The 15,689-nt window shown below is 40.7% G+C and overlaps 1 protein-coding gene across 2 annotated transcripts in view; it reads left to right on the plus strand.

Annotated features, from left to right (window-relative positions):
* The window catches only part of FAM13A (family with sequence similarity 13 member A), a 115,252-nt gene that overhangs the window by 71,908 nt on the left and 27,655 nt on the right, over positions 1–15,689 (plus strand). The window contains exons 1-6 of one of the 2 annotated variants that reach the window (XM_062493014.1): positions 5,833–5,939; positions 7,125–7,169; positions 8,672–8,851; positions 11,689–11,875; positions 14,713–14,789; positions 15,562–15,604. In XM_062493014.1, coding sequence (XP_062348998.1) covers positions 5,833–5,939; positions 7,125–7,169; positions 8,672–8,851; positions 11,689–11,875; positions 14,713–14,789; positions 15,562–15,604 — 639 coding nt within the window. Of the gene's footprint in view, positions 1–5,832; positions 5,940–7,124; positions 7,170–8,671; positions 8,852–11,688; positions 11,876–14,712; positions 14,790–15,561; positions 15,605–15,689 lie in introns of those variants that run through there. The other variant, XM_062493013.1, reaches the window with a different exon arrangement.

The following is a 15,689-nucleotide window of genomic DNA, read 5'->3' on the forward strand; positions in this document are numbered from 1 at the left end:
CTTCCCTCCACTCTATACACTGAGCATGATGTCATATGGTCTGGAATATCCCTTTGGTCAGTTTGGGTCACCTGGCCTAGCTCTGTCTCCTCCCAGCCTCCCATGCACCCTAAAATTCCCTGTCAGTACAAAAACCAGAAAAGGCCTTTGCTCTGTGTAAGTCCTGCTCAGCAATAACACAAACATCCCTATATTATCAACCTTGTGTTCAGCACAAATACAAAATACAGCCATATACCAGCCACTGGGAAAAAAATTAAGTCTACCCCAGCCAAAACCAGCACACCCTCCACAAATCAGTTTTAATAGGATCAAATCAGAGACTTGATTATTCAGTGCTGTACCATGTCAGCTAACAATGGACATATTTCCCTGGTTGCTGTTTTAAGACAAATAAAACAAATGCTGAAGGTCTTAACTTTTAAGTCAGAACTGTCAGAATACCACCAATAAATATACTGTTTCTTAAAATGACACTGATTTGTTGGGGGTTTTTTTCTTTCAATATTTGGAAGGTCAAGACTTTATCACCAGTGCTACTTTGCAAGGGAATAAACAGTCGGTAACAGTATGAGAGTAAGCAGTAAATGAGGCAAAATGTGACATAGGTTTATAAAGAATGGTAATACCAGTACAACCACATTATTTTTTAAAAGGCTTTCCAGTGAGAGGATGAAAAGGAATATACCTAATCTGTCTGATGCCAGCAAAATGTTTTATGTTATGCCATCTATATGGAAAAAATGGGCATGAATACTAGAACTTCAAGATGGATAGAGAGGAGGTGAGACGTATAGATATTGCTGGTAGGAGAAGAGGGGGATTGATGCTGGAGATCCTTAAGTGCCATGAACTTCTTTTCCTTAATAGCCACTAGCACAATAAAGTCAAATTGTGTTCATTAATGGAGCTCATAGCAGAAATTTAGGAGGGTGAATGGGTTGGTGGTATCCCCTGAGAGAAAATATGTGACAGTGAGATATTATATAGAGTGAGATATACAGATACGTTCATAAAATATCTCATTGTCATGTATATCTAAGATATTTTTATATATTTATAAAGATAAGCATCAAATTTAAGGTACATACTATAAAAATAATAACATAAGCAATAAAGTCATATACCTGAGGTCTAATAATGAAAATCTTTGCCATGAAAGGGGAGTTCCTCACATTTGGAAATGCCAGGGGGAAAAAAGTTTGTGAACATAATTGTTCATGGAGGGATAAAAGGGAGGCATGGGATGAAAATACTCAAGCTGAAGTAAGCAGTGACAGTGGATATATAAAGTAAGTATTTTCAGTGTACTTAGAAGTATGGATACCCCAGTACAAGAGACGGGTGACACCTTACACAGTTTCAAATCAGTTGTGCTCCAGTGGCTTTTGGTTTGTGAAGATGATTAAAGAAATGGGAAGACTGTTAGAAGATGGAGAAAAGAACATGGAGGTCGTAGCTACCATAAGGAGTGAACTGGAGCACACATATTCTCCCTGAGTTTTAGAGCAGAGAGGGAAGGATGTTTATGTTCAATAACAATACTGATGCAAGTGAGCATGTGTACAAACAATTTATTAATATATTTGGGCAGAAAATTATTGATTTTGTAGCTGGAGCCCTTTCTTATTGGGCATAATAAGGATGATGTCAGCTTGACCAGTTTGAGAGACCTGGCGGTTGAATCCATTCACCTACTGCTGACCAGAATTATCTTCTCCCTCTCTGCAGTCCTTGAGTAGATAATTTGTTGGCTCAGCTGTGCTCAGTACCAGGCAAGAATATTTTTCTTCTGTTAAAAGAAGAGGAAAACCTTGCTAGGTGATTAATTGTTCCAGAGAGTCGTGTCTGTAGGGCATTTACGTTCCAAAACCTTTTGTAACAAAGCCTTGTAGTAAAGAGAGTTGAGATTTTTTAAAACTGCTTCTTGTACTGCTACTTGTGTAATATTTTAATGAGACTGTGAATACCACCTGCATTGAGTAATCAGTACTGAGAAACAGCAGTTTCAGGTAATAAAGCAGCATCTGGCAGTGGCAAGTCCCTGTAAGCACAATTCCACTCCATGTGTGCAGTGAGTTTCCAGAAGACAGGGAATCTTCAGGCATGCTTTGTGCTGGTATACTTGCCTTAGATGTGACGTTAGTCATGTAGATGCTTCCAGAGGAGCTCCCTGATGCCTACGTCCTGAGTTAAGCCAGAGTGGTATGACAGGGGAGAAGAGCAAAAGCTTTGTGGTGTGGAGCTTCCTTGTCAACACGCAGAGCATTAAACTGAAATTGTGATGAGACCTGACATCACAAGCAGTGGCAAAGATTGCATTAAAATACCCATGGATGCAGGGCAAGGCACTAGACTGTTTTGCCTGGTTCTTTTCCTAGAAGTGTTCCTGTGGGCATTATTCAGTAACAACTGACTGCTTCTCCTTTTAACAGTTTTTATTTGAGACAGCTCTTTAAATAATGCAGGTCAGGTATTCTTACCCTGAAGTTAATTGGGTAAGATGTTTCATGCTGTTTGTTCTCAGGTCAGTTTCCTGAAGAAACTGGAAAACTTTGCTCTGGGTTTCACACCTGCTCAGAAATTTGCTTGGCTGCCTTCACACTGGACACTTCTCCCTCCATGGGATGTGTCATAAGAGGTCCTAAGACCACAGGAGTGCTGGGCCCCATTAGAAATCATGATTGCATTATGTGATGCAGGCTCCCACCCATCACACCTGCACTGGCTGAAAGTAAACACCAGGCCACTGAGTGTCCCTGCTCTGGGTGCCCGGCTCCAATTCAGGTCTGAGGCTCCCTGAGGATTATTTCCCTCCTCTCCAGGGGAGCCTGCACAGACACAGCCATGCAAATTCAAAGGCTGAATCATGTGGCCTCTATGAATCCCCTGCAGGGTTGTCTCTGCTCCAAGCAGTAGGTGTCAGTGTGCATCTATCATAAAGGAGGTGCAAGTGAAAAACTTTAGGAATCCTGAATAAAGTTGCTTTTAGTGGGGTCAGTTTTCTGTGTAGTAACAAAGTAATGTAAAAAATTATTTACCACATTTAAAGGAAGCATAATTTGATCTGATCTTGTGAAAGTGTGAAGGTGCTGAGAAAATAATGAAAGCATATCCTCTGTGTGATGGGACATTGTGGTAACTAAGAGCACACCCCCTTTTTTTTTTTTAACTCATTATTTTCACATTCTCTATGTCATCGCAACACTTCTCTTTGGTGAAAGTGTGTCAAATAAAGTAGTTGTCCTAAAATGGATCCCACGTGAGTTTTCAGTATTGCATGTCACAGTGTGGAGATTGGATAACATTTAGACTATATAAATACCTATTAATAGGAACTTCTTAGATCAGGGATAGAAATTGTATATTCAGGAGGACTTCAGGAATTTCCCATCTGTTATGTCAAAGCCATTTAAGCATCCTCAACTTAGCTGAAATAGCCAAACGGTAAAAAGTTTTTGCTTCTATTGAGGCTTTCTTACTGCTGTGCTTGGCTTTTAAAAAAGCAAAAGCAAGAACAAAAACCACCTTTGCTTCCTGAATAAAGCAGATGGACTATAAATACCTCTCAGCAACAGGTGACTTTAGTACCAGACTGCAAGTATAGCTTATGAATTAGGCCATTAGCTATGGTCAAGAATCAATTAAATGACTTCATAAATGGAAACCAAATCTGGGAAAAGATCTGTTGGTTTCCTAGTTTGCTCTGTTTGATGTTTTTTTCTTTGCTCTTTTTGTCTAGATGCTAAGATATTTTGCTCAATAGTGGCTTGAATGAAAGAAATCAGGAGAGGGGGCATTGATATCCGACATCTGCTATCACAAGATGCCCAATGCAGACCAGACAAGGTGCAGGCATTGTGTGAGATAATTCTCATTCCAGTGCACATCTTTTAAACTTAGGCAGTACTAAGTTAGCGGGCTCAGGAAAGATTTAATGGTGGTGGAATATACTACCTTGTCCTTAAGGTTGAAACAGAAGAAAGAAGGCCATGCCATAAGAAGTGTGAAGTAAGACATTATTCAGAGCTGATAGAGCACCTCTGAAAGTGAGCAAAAGACTTGGGTAGACAAGTTAGACAAAACTAGGAAGTGCTAGAGGTCAGACTTCCAAAAAGGAAAAGCATGAGGGTCATAAGAAACAAGTTCAAAAGTTCATAGGACTTAAAACAGTTGTATGCCTTTATGCATGTTTTCTGACTGGCTTTCTGAAAGTAAAAGTCTCCCAGCACTGGGAAGGTGCCCTGCTGCCTTCAGTTGCCTGAGGAAAACCTGTAATTTCTATGAAGAGTCGGTATTTCTCAGCATGCTCTGCAACAGAAGCTGCATAATCTAATAAAGATAATCTAGCTGCAGACATAAATGACTGTACGTATCAATGAAATGGAGCAGATGTGAGGAGAAAATAATGAACTGAAGTAGAACATGAGTCCCCATTGTCCAGATGATTTACTGAGCACGGCATCTGCCTGCACAGGTGGGCATGCCAAGAAGGCTCTTCTAGGCATGGCTCGCCCTGTCTGCTCCACATAAATCCAACAGCAGAGTGACTTCTGCCACCCAGGAAGTTTGGAAAACCCTGCAGGGTACACCCTGCCTGGTTACTTGTCTGGGCTCTGAAATCCTTACAGGGTGGTGTCTTTGCCTGGGTTTGCCAACGTGTTCTTGCACCACCTGTTCTGGCCTGCAGCAGGCTCAAATCTTAAAACCACTTTGTAGCTTTCTTCCCTCCGCCGTTTGTTTTGGATGTGAAGTTCTTTGGTGTAAGAAAGGTTGGTGAAGAGTAAGTAAAGCAATTTATTAACATATTTAAATTAAGCTTCAAAATGAAATAGCCAGAAGAGTTACTAACTATAGAATTAAAAGGAAGCTAGTATATCTAGAAAAACTGATTTGAAATCTGTCTTGTTGAGAGGGGGCTAATAAAAGACCATTAAGTTATCACAGAGCTAAGGATAAACTTGGATTCAGTACAATAAAAGCAGAACGTCAGAGCTTCATTTTGTAGTTATCCACTCAGCTAGCATGCAATGGATATGTACTTCCTTGTTATTTGTCAGTAGTTTGAAAATCACCTTGTTACTGTCTTTCTTGCAGAATCTGTATTGCCTGAATAGGGCTTTTCTAGATTAATTGTTACACATAATTTAAAAGTAGTCAGGTTATTGTACCTAAAACTGAATTGGTAATAGTAAAGCCTACAGTTAACTGTGAATTAGAATGTACTGGCGTGTTTGAAAAAAATTTATTGGTAGCAAGACCTATAACCTAGGGATGTTTTAGAAAATCTAAAATCTAAGCAATCTTTTTTTCCTTTCCACTACCTCTTTCCTGATATGAAAACAGAGAAAAAAAGTGTGATACGAAAGACAGCCTCACTCAGTTTGGCTTGCATGTAGCTACTATGAAAAGGTGATACAGCATTAATGTACTCCCATGGGTGTAAGAGCTGTAGCAAGCACATTAGTTTTATCTTATAATGTGGGTTAGCCTACCACACTAGCACCTTACTTGCTAATATGTCTCCATGGGAGACCAGGTCTTAAAAAATAGATTTGGGCTGGGAAGAGGCCACATAGTTCCTGTAAGCAAAGAGGAAAGCAAGTACAGTGCTTGAAATGTGCAGTTCAAATTCCAGCGCCATCCTGTAGTCGATAGTCAAGATGTTAGATATGGGAAGAGTGTGATCTTGTAAATCTTGTTTCCGGTATGCAGATATTTTATCTGTAATAGTAGGTACAGTAATAGTTGTTTGTATGTCTTGGTGAAATTATCTGAATGACACTACTGCTCAGGTCCTGCTCAGGAAATGTGGAACATACTGGCAAGTCCATGACTGCTTTCCTGATGTGCCACCATTCCAGTGACCTGTGCTGGGACTGGAGAGTAGCACTCAGTGAAGCTGGGACTGGCAGGGATGTGTGTGTGGTTAGACCCCAGCTGAACACACCGGCTCAGCCTGAAGCACGTTGCAAGTGTTACTTGCAGCTGGGTGTTTGTGGGGAGGAGTCACGCTGGTTTGTTGGTTTTGTTAAATTAGCTGTAGTGACCCATCATTTATCCTTCTCTTATTCTGTTGCCTACCTGCTACCCAACTGACACTCAAACCCAGTAAAGCCACAGAGTGGTTATCTGAGAGTACTGCAGCTTCTGAGCTAGCTCTAGCCCCATACAGTGAAGTGCAAAGTATTCAAGGGAAGCAGAGAGAAAACCTTTGGGTAACAAAGGCAAATCAGCTGTTGATCGTTCTGCAATGAAATTGAGAGAAACTGGTGAAGACTGAAAACAATGAATGGCTATTATGGCAGGAAGAACATCTTGCATCCAGCTTGGCTTTTGTACCCTGACCACATTTTACTAGGATTTATCCTCCAGTTGTACTCTGCTGATACTGGGATAATTTGAAATGAAACCCCTAGGCCTGTAGTTTCTTCGACTTAAAGGAGGTCGCAGGAGCAGTGAATAGGCAGTGCTGCCTTATCTGCAAGGCTGAGTCAGCTGAGTCAGTGAGTGAAAAAGGAGCAGGATGGGACTGAGCTTGGCAGAGGGAAGAAAGCGGTGACATCTTTGCCAGGTCAGCTTGTTCAGAAGGGCTCTGAACACCAAGTGATAACATCTACATTTGTGTCAGCTCTTCATGAGCCTGATAAAGAGACCGAGGTAAAAAGAAGCATGCGTGGATTTAATTTTTTAAAATGTGAAGCAAAGTATATGAATATGTTCTTTGAGCTTGTTCAAAGAGAGAACAGTTAAACAGAGAGAGCAGTTAAATATTAAGTGTATACATTTTCAAGTCAGTTTCAGAAAGGAAAGATTTCTGTGATGAGGCTGCAGAAAGCCCAAAAGGAAACAAAAAATCTTTAACATGTTGAGGTTGAAATACTTGCTGTTAGACTTTTGCCAATTGCATGCAAATGACAGGGAAATTAATTGTTGAGGATATTGACTTGTCAAAATGTGCCACTTCACAGGGGGAGTGAAAATTTCTTAAGGGGAAAACCTGTGATGTGTACACAACTGTTGTTGAGACCTTTAAATTTTAGCACTGCAAAGAGCAAGAGGTTTTAAGACCTTATATTAAGATGTAACTTTCTTCTTATTTTTTTTGTTTGTCTTTTATACAGTGCACATGTATCACAAGTCAGTAACAACGTTCCTGCTACAGGAGAGTAAGTGTCTCTTACGATTTTGTACCTATCTTTCTTGGAGCTTTTTAAATTACTGCTGGTTATTCTTTGATTTCTCTTTAAGAGCTGTTCTTACATAAACAAAAAGGGAGGATAAAGGATTGTTTCCCAAAGCAATTCATCTGCAATGATTATAAATCACTTCCTCCTGAAAAATTCTCAGGCCCTTGGTTCTTTGCTCACTGTGCCTGTGATGTTTTGCTTAGGCAGAACTTGCATATTTCAAGAAGCACTGTGTCATCCTCTTACTCTTGTTTGCTCCCTGTTGCATCCCAGCAGAGGACGTGACTTGACCCTACTGCTGTAACTGGGAGGGGCAGAGCTAAAAGGAGTTGGCTCCTTTGCCAGAGCTGGGAATTCCCAGTGGCTAATGGGTTTGCAGAACTGATCTCTGTCAACAGTGAAGACATACTTGCCTAGTTAAACCATCTGAGCTTTTGCAGTTGCTAAGGTCTTCTGACTTTTCCAGGAACTGCAGTCCCAGCAGGCTTTCAAGTAGAGCAACTTAGCACAGCTTTTGTAAAGGAGAAATAAGCCCTATACTGTAGCTACTCAGTTGAAAATTAACCAGCAAATCCTGAAATAACATTTTAATTATGGAAAAAAGATGTAGAAGCCATACATGGACTTTGGACATGCATGCTTGAAAAACCTATTCTTCAGTGACTGCTTAAAGCATTGCAAGAAACAGAGATGGGATGGGGACATATACAAAAATGTGTTTCTGTATGATCTCTTTGAAAAAAAAAATCTTTTTCCCATAAAAGCTTCCACTGATGAAGGAAAGAAGGGACTATTATGAGAAAATGGCAGTACCAAAATGAAAATTTGGTTGTGTTGGAAGTTCAAGTAGTCCCGCAACTTTAACCGATGCAACTGCAGGGTGCTCTCACACTGGTGTCAGGGTGGCTGTGGACACACAGGAATGTGGCCCAAGAATGTGTGAAAACAGCATGAACTCAGAACAAAACCCATTCTTGGTCAAAATGCAAGGTGTTTGTAGTGAGCTGCTGTTTGCTTTTTTTAATCCCTCTGTGAGACAGCAGTGAATCATCTTTTTGCAGGTGATCCATTGCCTTACTGAGCTGGTATTGCACAACAGGTTTGACCACTATCAGCATGGCTGGGTATCAAAAGCAATTTTGTCAGAGCAGGGGCTTTTAAGAGGAGAATGGAAGTTAGGGACCAATGTCTGTAGTTGCAGTAAGTAAAATTAGTTGTTTTTACTGAAATTTCAGACATCCCTAGAAATAAAAAGAGCAATATTAATTGGGAAGGCTGAGCTATTCTGAGGAACTGGAACCAGTGGGTATCTGAAGATTTTGGCTTTGCTCTTTGCATATGTCATAGCACTGGAACTTTTTGTGCTGCTTTGCCATCCTAAGAAAACATAACCCACAGATACCCTTATTTTATTTATTTTTGCGGAGAGGGAGCTCCACAAAGTCTTTGAGCTCAATTGACCTTATTTTTCGGCTTGACAGGTATTTAGAGAAGACAATCCGCTCAGCAGTGGAGCAGCATCTCTTTGATGTTCATGGCTCAGGTGGCCAGAGTTCAGAGGACTCTGAATCCGGGACATCTTCAGCCTCTTCTAATGTGTCTGCCAGGCAGAGGAGGCGACATCACAAAGAGCAGGAGGAAGCCCGGAGAAACAGAGACATGTATGAGCCTGATTTCTTTGTTTTGGAAAGTATATTTAAAGTCTACCTCAGTCATGTCTTCTTATCAAGGCAATGCTACGTTCTGTTATGAAAGGAACCTTTGCCCTGAGCTGAGTGCAAAGCAGACTGCAGTGTCTGTGCAGAGCTCTGTTGCATCAGTCAGATCTGGGAGATTTAGAGTTTACTAGATCATGAAGTGGGGTAAAGCATGATAAGAATCTGAGGGGTTATGCAGTCAAGTTTTTAATTACAGTATTTGGAATTGGTTACTTACAGTATTTGCTGCATTAGTGGAAATTGCCAAGCAGTTGGCTCTGCTGCCTGTAACTTTTTTTAGATAAAAACATTGGACTCGGCTACTTTTCTGAATTCAGAATGTCTTAAAAAATAAGTTCCTCTTTTGTGTGTGGAGGCACAGCTTGTGTTTGGGTTTAGTGAGGAGACTTGGGAGTTTGTCTGAAATTAGAATTTTGATCAATCAGAATCTAAGATTTTTTTTTATCCTCCCTATTACACAAAGATTAAACATGACTTAGTAGTGAATTTCATGAGATGTCTGTCCAAGAGTAAAGATAATGCCTGTTTTTCCATTCATACTCCTCTAGTTGTGACATACATTGTATGGCACAAATGTATTATCACTTCAGCTTTAGCAAACTAATTGTTACACAAGGCATAGCTGTATTTGAGAAACTGTAGCACAGACTACACTAATCAGTGCTTAACTCGTGTCTCTCTGTAACACAGCAGTAGTTCTTGTAAAGAATGTGTGTGCCTCGGTGCAGCATTGGATTGCTAGGATTTGAAGTTGATTCCAAAATAAACATCTCTTGTCCTGTTGTTGTTTCCTGGGTGCTGAGTTCCCCAAATTCTATTGGATCTGTACCTTCTTATATGAAGCTACTTTTATACAGGTGCATAGCCATCAATACCTCATGTTAATATTGCATCCATGGTATTTCCCAAAATGTGTCAGTGCAGCTGTTGTACAAAAAAACCCTGTAGTTATCCAGAAGAAAAGAAAAAACTAACCTGCACCATTTTCACAGTGAAAGAAAAAATACTGTAAAGGTGGCCTGGGAAATTGGCACTTGCAAGTCATCAGAGTATCTGGCAGCAGCTCTCAAGTAGTTTTTCTTGTTAAGTAGCCCTGCTGACAGGCTTCTCAGGTAAGTAGGTCAGAGACTGGCTAGTGTACGTGTTTGGAAGCATATAGTACTGCAGGGCTTTTCTTCAACACTGCATTACAGAGCTGCCTCTAGATATGATTGACACAGTTATTCAGGCTTGGTCCAAAAAACTGGAGCCAAGGACTTAAAGAACGTTGGAAGTTTTGAATGCTGGCTGTGGTCCAAATTGTTTTCCTTGGCTCCCTTAAGTCACATTGCTGGGGTTTCTCTGGGTAAATTATCAAAATTAAGGATTCTTTTCAAGACTTCTTTCTGTTTTTTTTTTTTTTTTTGATTGTCAGTGACTTCATCTCCTTGCCTTGTGATGGATCACAAGAGGATTTGTAATGTCACAAAGTGGAACTACAGGCAGGAAGAGTGTTTATCACAAAATCACATAGGTGAACTCCCAGGCTTTGAAGATTACATGATCTGCAGGCTCAGAATGTGTAATTGGTCTGCTGAAGGGTTTGTTAAATCTTCCACAAAGGCAAATGTGTTATCTTAGAAGTTTAGTCAGAGATTTATCATACCTCTTTGTATCTCTTTTCCACCAACAAAACCTAGAGATCTGTGATCGCGAAAGTCACTGGAACCTTCTATTTTTGTTTCTGTTCTGAGTACTTGCCATGCTGGCACTGTCCAGATACTGCAGAGTAACTGGTTTCTTATCACACCAGTCAAGTCTAGATGAATTATCCTGCTGTTCACGAAAGCAGGCTTTGGAGTTGCACAGCACTGTGTAAGACAGCCACACAGTTAGCAAATGTTCCAGTTTCACTGTCAAGTGTAAAGCAAGCTGCCTTTAGCCTCTGGCATGGTAATGAGACACCTTGTGTTTTTCCTGCTCCTGTGGTCTAGTGATATGTATGTGCATCTTCACTGTTGGACATAGTAGAGGGAAGACTGCTAAAGTTGCAAATGGAAAACTGCCTGCTGAAGGATCCAACAGGGCAAGATAAGTTGTGTGCCAGGCTCCTGATAAACATGTACAAACCCTGCAAGCCCAGAGAGTCCCAATGAGTGCATCATGTGATGGCTTAGGGCTGGCTGTACCATTCTTTTCCCAACATAGCAAAACAGTCCTCTGTCGTAGCAGCTGCATTACCATTGCAGAGGTACATCCCCTTTTATGTTTTGTATAATTCCCAAATAGAAATCAAGTATTTGGCTGAATCACCACAGTCCTGTTCTTGCATTTGAGAGTTGTGAGTAAGAGGGCCAATTATGCAGTGTCATGCACCAAAGGAGATCCCTGGACCGCAGCTGTGAATCACTTTTCTAAATTAAAAGCACGTGTCTCAAAGGAAAATATGCTTCATACTCTCTATAAAAAATCCACAGGCAGCCAGGGGCTAGTTTGGCTTCCATGTGAAGGTTTCTGTGTGTTGGTTTTAGTGGCAACTGAATCAAATCACAAACACTGATCCTCAAAGCTTTCTCACTTGAGGTGTATACACTTGGCTTTCACTCCTCAGTGGGATTTTGCGTTGCACAGTGTGTGTTTTTGGCTGTTTTGGGAAGAACCAGAGATAGTGGTTTCATAGGGAAGAGATGATGTTGCCAGAACTGCACCAGTCCGTATGATTTAGTTCTCTATTGCTGCCATAAATGTAGCAAGAGAGCATTTTAAACAAGCTCTTCTTGTAATGTCCCTTTTCTTTTTAGGGAAGTTGTCAACAAGGAAAACATTCCCTCTGGATTCAGCAGTCTTGAAGATTGTATTCTAGCTGCTCAAGATGTAGAAAAATTACAAGACACCAACTCTGGATACCTTAGTGAAAGGAATAAATCAAAACGGCAGAAATCCAGCACCAAGCTATCAGAGCTTAATGACAACCAGGACAGTCCTGTGGTAAGCCAGCATGCTACACTATTTGATGTCAGTTACTGGGATGGGGAGAACTCTTTTTTTATTTCAGTGCACATCTGGTTCCTTTAGGTAGCCATTTTTGCCTGCAGTACAGGCCTCAGTGCCTGTTTTGGACTATGGGAAACACTGGATTCCCACACTTGTAACCCTTGTGATGAGGCAACTGAGAAGCTGTATTTCTGCTATGATACTCCATGTGTAGTCATTTTCTCTTTCCAAGACATTTTGCTTTTTTCTTTTCAATTTTGGTGGAGCATTTTGGAAAACATGAAAGGATATAGGTCTTTTTCCCAGTTTTTCAAAAACCTTGCTAGGAGTTTGGAACCTTAGATGTAGGTTGTCATGTTCAGGTCAAGTTTATTTTCATATTCCTGCTAAATTCTGAAACTAGATTTCAAGTGACTACTTGATAATGAGATGGCAAAGGTGTTTATATGTTTTCCCTAAAGCCTGTGTTTTACTGTGGTACTTGTAATTTGAAAAACACTTTGAAGTGTGTTGGTCCAAAAGATGATCCCTCTATCCCCCTTTTATTGAAGATATCAATGACTTTGTTATAACATCTTAAAAATCTGGAATACTGTAGAACTTTTCCAGCATATTTTCATGTGATCTTCGCAGTAGAGGACAGTTTGCCTACTTCTCCAAGCTGTAGAATAAAGCTGGTTCACCCTCCTTCCCTCTCAGCCAGAGCAAGCACAGACTGGAGTGTCAGCAGCTGAGAAACCACACTGTGTTTCGGCACAGAAGCGCTGTGCCTGCACCAAGCATGCAATGCATGGTGAACAGGAACAGCAGTAGCTGTGTGAAAACACTGTCCTGAGCTATAGGGCATTTCCTTCAGTGGTGCTTGACTAAGTTTTAGAGCCTGCTGAAAGCAAATTCTTAATGCGACCTTTTGTTTGGACTCATTTTGTTTAGATCACAAAATTGCAATGATCTGATTCTCGTGAGAGGGGGATTTGCTTTTCGTTGTGATCAGAAGAAGGCAAGATGCCAAAAATTGTACACTGTGCTCAATTTAGTAACTTAAATTTAGCGCTCAGTATCCACAATCTTCTCATGTGATAATTCATGAAAGCAGAGTGTGACAAACACATTCACACTTCCGTATTTGCTTGTAGCATTGCACTTGACGATAGGCAAAGGTCTAGTGCTTATGATCTTTTCAGCACCTTTTCTCTGTGCCTGTAGAGTGTAAAGCAGTTTCAGTGTAAATGAGAATCTTTCTCGGGATTCAGGAAAGGAAGTACTGACGGAAGTGTCCGCTTTTTCTGTGGACCTGAAAAGCATTCAGGAGGTCTTCAAATGTGCCCAGAAGAAATGTCCTCAAATTTAGCTGTGTCCACTGGACTTTACCCTGTCCTTCATTTTTTGATCTCTTGAAGGGCAAAGGCTGAAAGGAATGTAAAATGAGCTAATCTTGTGTAAAAAACACTTTGACCAAGATGACCAGCTGTGTGGTTCTTGCTTACCCTTCTATAGGAAATGTCAGAGTGGGATGATCAACTGCAAGTATCATTATGAAACATCTTGCAAAGAGCATGGTGCTATTGTTTTGGAAGAGCAGAAGCTGCTTTTTAAGTTTTAATGAGTATGTTTATTACATACTTGCATTTCAGAGACTGCCAGAAGGATGTGTGATGATTTAGCTTTCTTTTGGCTACACCTTTACACATCAAATAATAACCCCAATTAGACTACCTCTTTGGAGTATAACAAAACATGCACCTTAGTATTTACTAATAAGCCTTTGTAGACCTTTGTCATGTAAGTAAGTCTGTGATGTCTCTCCCTAAACACCCTTTTCTGAGCATTCGTTTTTTTTAAAGCCTGAAAGAGTATGTAGGACAGTGTATGGAAGCTTTCCTCTTAGCTGTCTGATTGCATCTGGCTCAAAAGCACAAGTCAGTAGTGGGGAAACTGTCAGTTCCACTTAGACTCCCAGGCAAACCAACCACAAAGCATCAAAAGCTTGTAACTGCATTTTAGGGACATGGTAGCCAGGTATTAGCAGGACTTGAAGAATCAAATTAGGCAAGGCTGGAATGACAGAGCTGTGTCATCATATGGGGCTGGGGGTGTAGCAGGTGAGAGAGAGAGCTGTGACTGCCCCAAGAAGTCTGTGCATGTAGTTTCCAGGGCTGGATCCTGCTTCTCCTATTTAAGAGAAACTTGCCCAAAACCCAGGGTAGAAAGCCGCTTGAATATGTTCTTGAAGTAGCCACATGGCTTGTCTTCACAGTACTCAGCAGTGTTAATGTCCTTAATGGTAGCCAAGAGAAATCCCAGAACAAGAGGTCATAACCAGTTGGATTGCTTGCCCTGCATTCATATTAGCCCAGCATTACATCTGTGCAGTCTCTTTGCATTTTTATGCCTGTGTAAGAAGAAACTAAGGAAAGGTTTGGCTGAGTAGTGGAGGGTTTTCTAACATGAACATACAGAGTTCTGCTGAGAGGTTGCTGTGATTTTGCTGTCTGCTCTTAGAGGAATTGCACAGGCCAAAGAAATGCTCCCAAGCCAAGGCTATCTGTCAGTCTGTAAAATGGGAGCTGGTGGGGTACCACACAGCATTATTCTATTATGATGTTTTGAGGTTGTCTGATGAAAGAGATGAAGCAGTGAGCAGTTGGGTTTTCTTGCAGTTTATGGGCAATAAAGTGTGAGGTTTGTTTTCTGCAGCAGGCAGTAGTGTGAATGTTACCCTTTTCCTAGAAATCCTGTTGGATATTTCTGTATTTGATCTGTTCAATGGCATGCAGCTTGAATCTGTTTATCATATATATCTTACTGCTTTAATATTTACTGTATTGCAGAGTATGGAAAACTTTAGCTCATCCAAGCCTGTAGACAGAGCAGGACCTGATGACATGGAAATTTTATCTGAAGAAAGGTGATTTTAATTTTATTTTGTTTTGTGTATATATACATATACACATATATATATATATATATATATATATATATATATATGTATGTTTATATACATGTTTTCCTTTCCCTGTGGTTGTAGTACAGCCTGAGAGATCTTCCACCCAGGCTGTGGGGGTGACATGTATGCCATACAACAGATTACCCACCATGTTAACTTCAAGCAGAGCTTCGTGGAGGCACTGTGTGTGTTTTGTGGGCTTTGCCCTGCAGCACATGCCACCAAGACTTTTCCCAGCCTGATGGGAATGTCACTGAAGGTGCTGATGGTGTAGACTTGGAAAGAAATCAGCTGTGGATCACCTGAACCAGCATGCTCCACGTGGGAATGTAGGACCTGTCTTACCTGGCCTCTGGGTTGGGAATCCACCCCTTTCCCTTGTGCTTCACTCTTTTGTGAGAGTTGTACAGCCTCATTTTGCTCACCTGAGATGACAATTTCTCTCAATAGTTACATTTGCTGGGATAGTTGAATTGGTTTGAATTAAGGGCACTGGAATTAAATGACATTACTGTTCTCAGATAGCTCCTGAGAGGAAGCAAAAAATGCACTGTTTATCAGCTTGAAGTGCTGCAGCCCAGAGAGTCCCTTCATTTACTGTGTGAATTAGTGAGTGTGCAAGAGCAGCAAGAACGTAAAAATCTTTGTGTGCAGAAGTCCTGCTTGTTTTAGTTACAAGACAAGTCTGGTTTTGTGTTTGTAATATGTTGGTTTGTTTTTGGTTTTTTTATAGCAAAGAAAGTGAAAACGATGAGGTTTTTTTCAGCCATTCTCAGGTTGGTATTTTTTTGTTTCTGTTTTTGTGTTTCATTTTGTAATCTCTGAGTGAGTGGGGTTTCTTTGAGCAGAAACAAGTAGTTA

Source organism: Cinclus cinclus, chromosome 5 (assembly GCF_963662255.1).
Source record: "Cinclus cinclus chromosome 5, bCinCin1.1, whole genome shotgun sequence".
Lineage (NCBI taxonomy): Eukaryota > Metazoa > Chordata > Aves > Passeriformes > Cinclidae > Cinclus > Cinclus cinclus.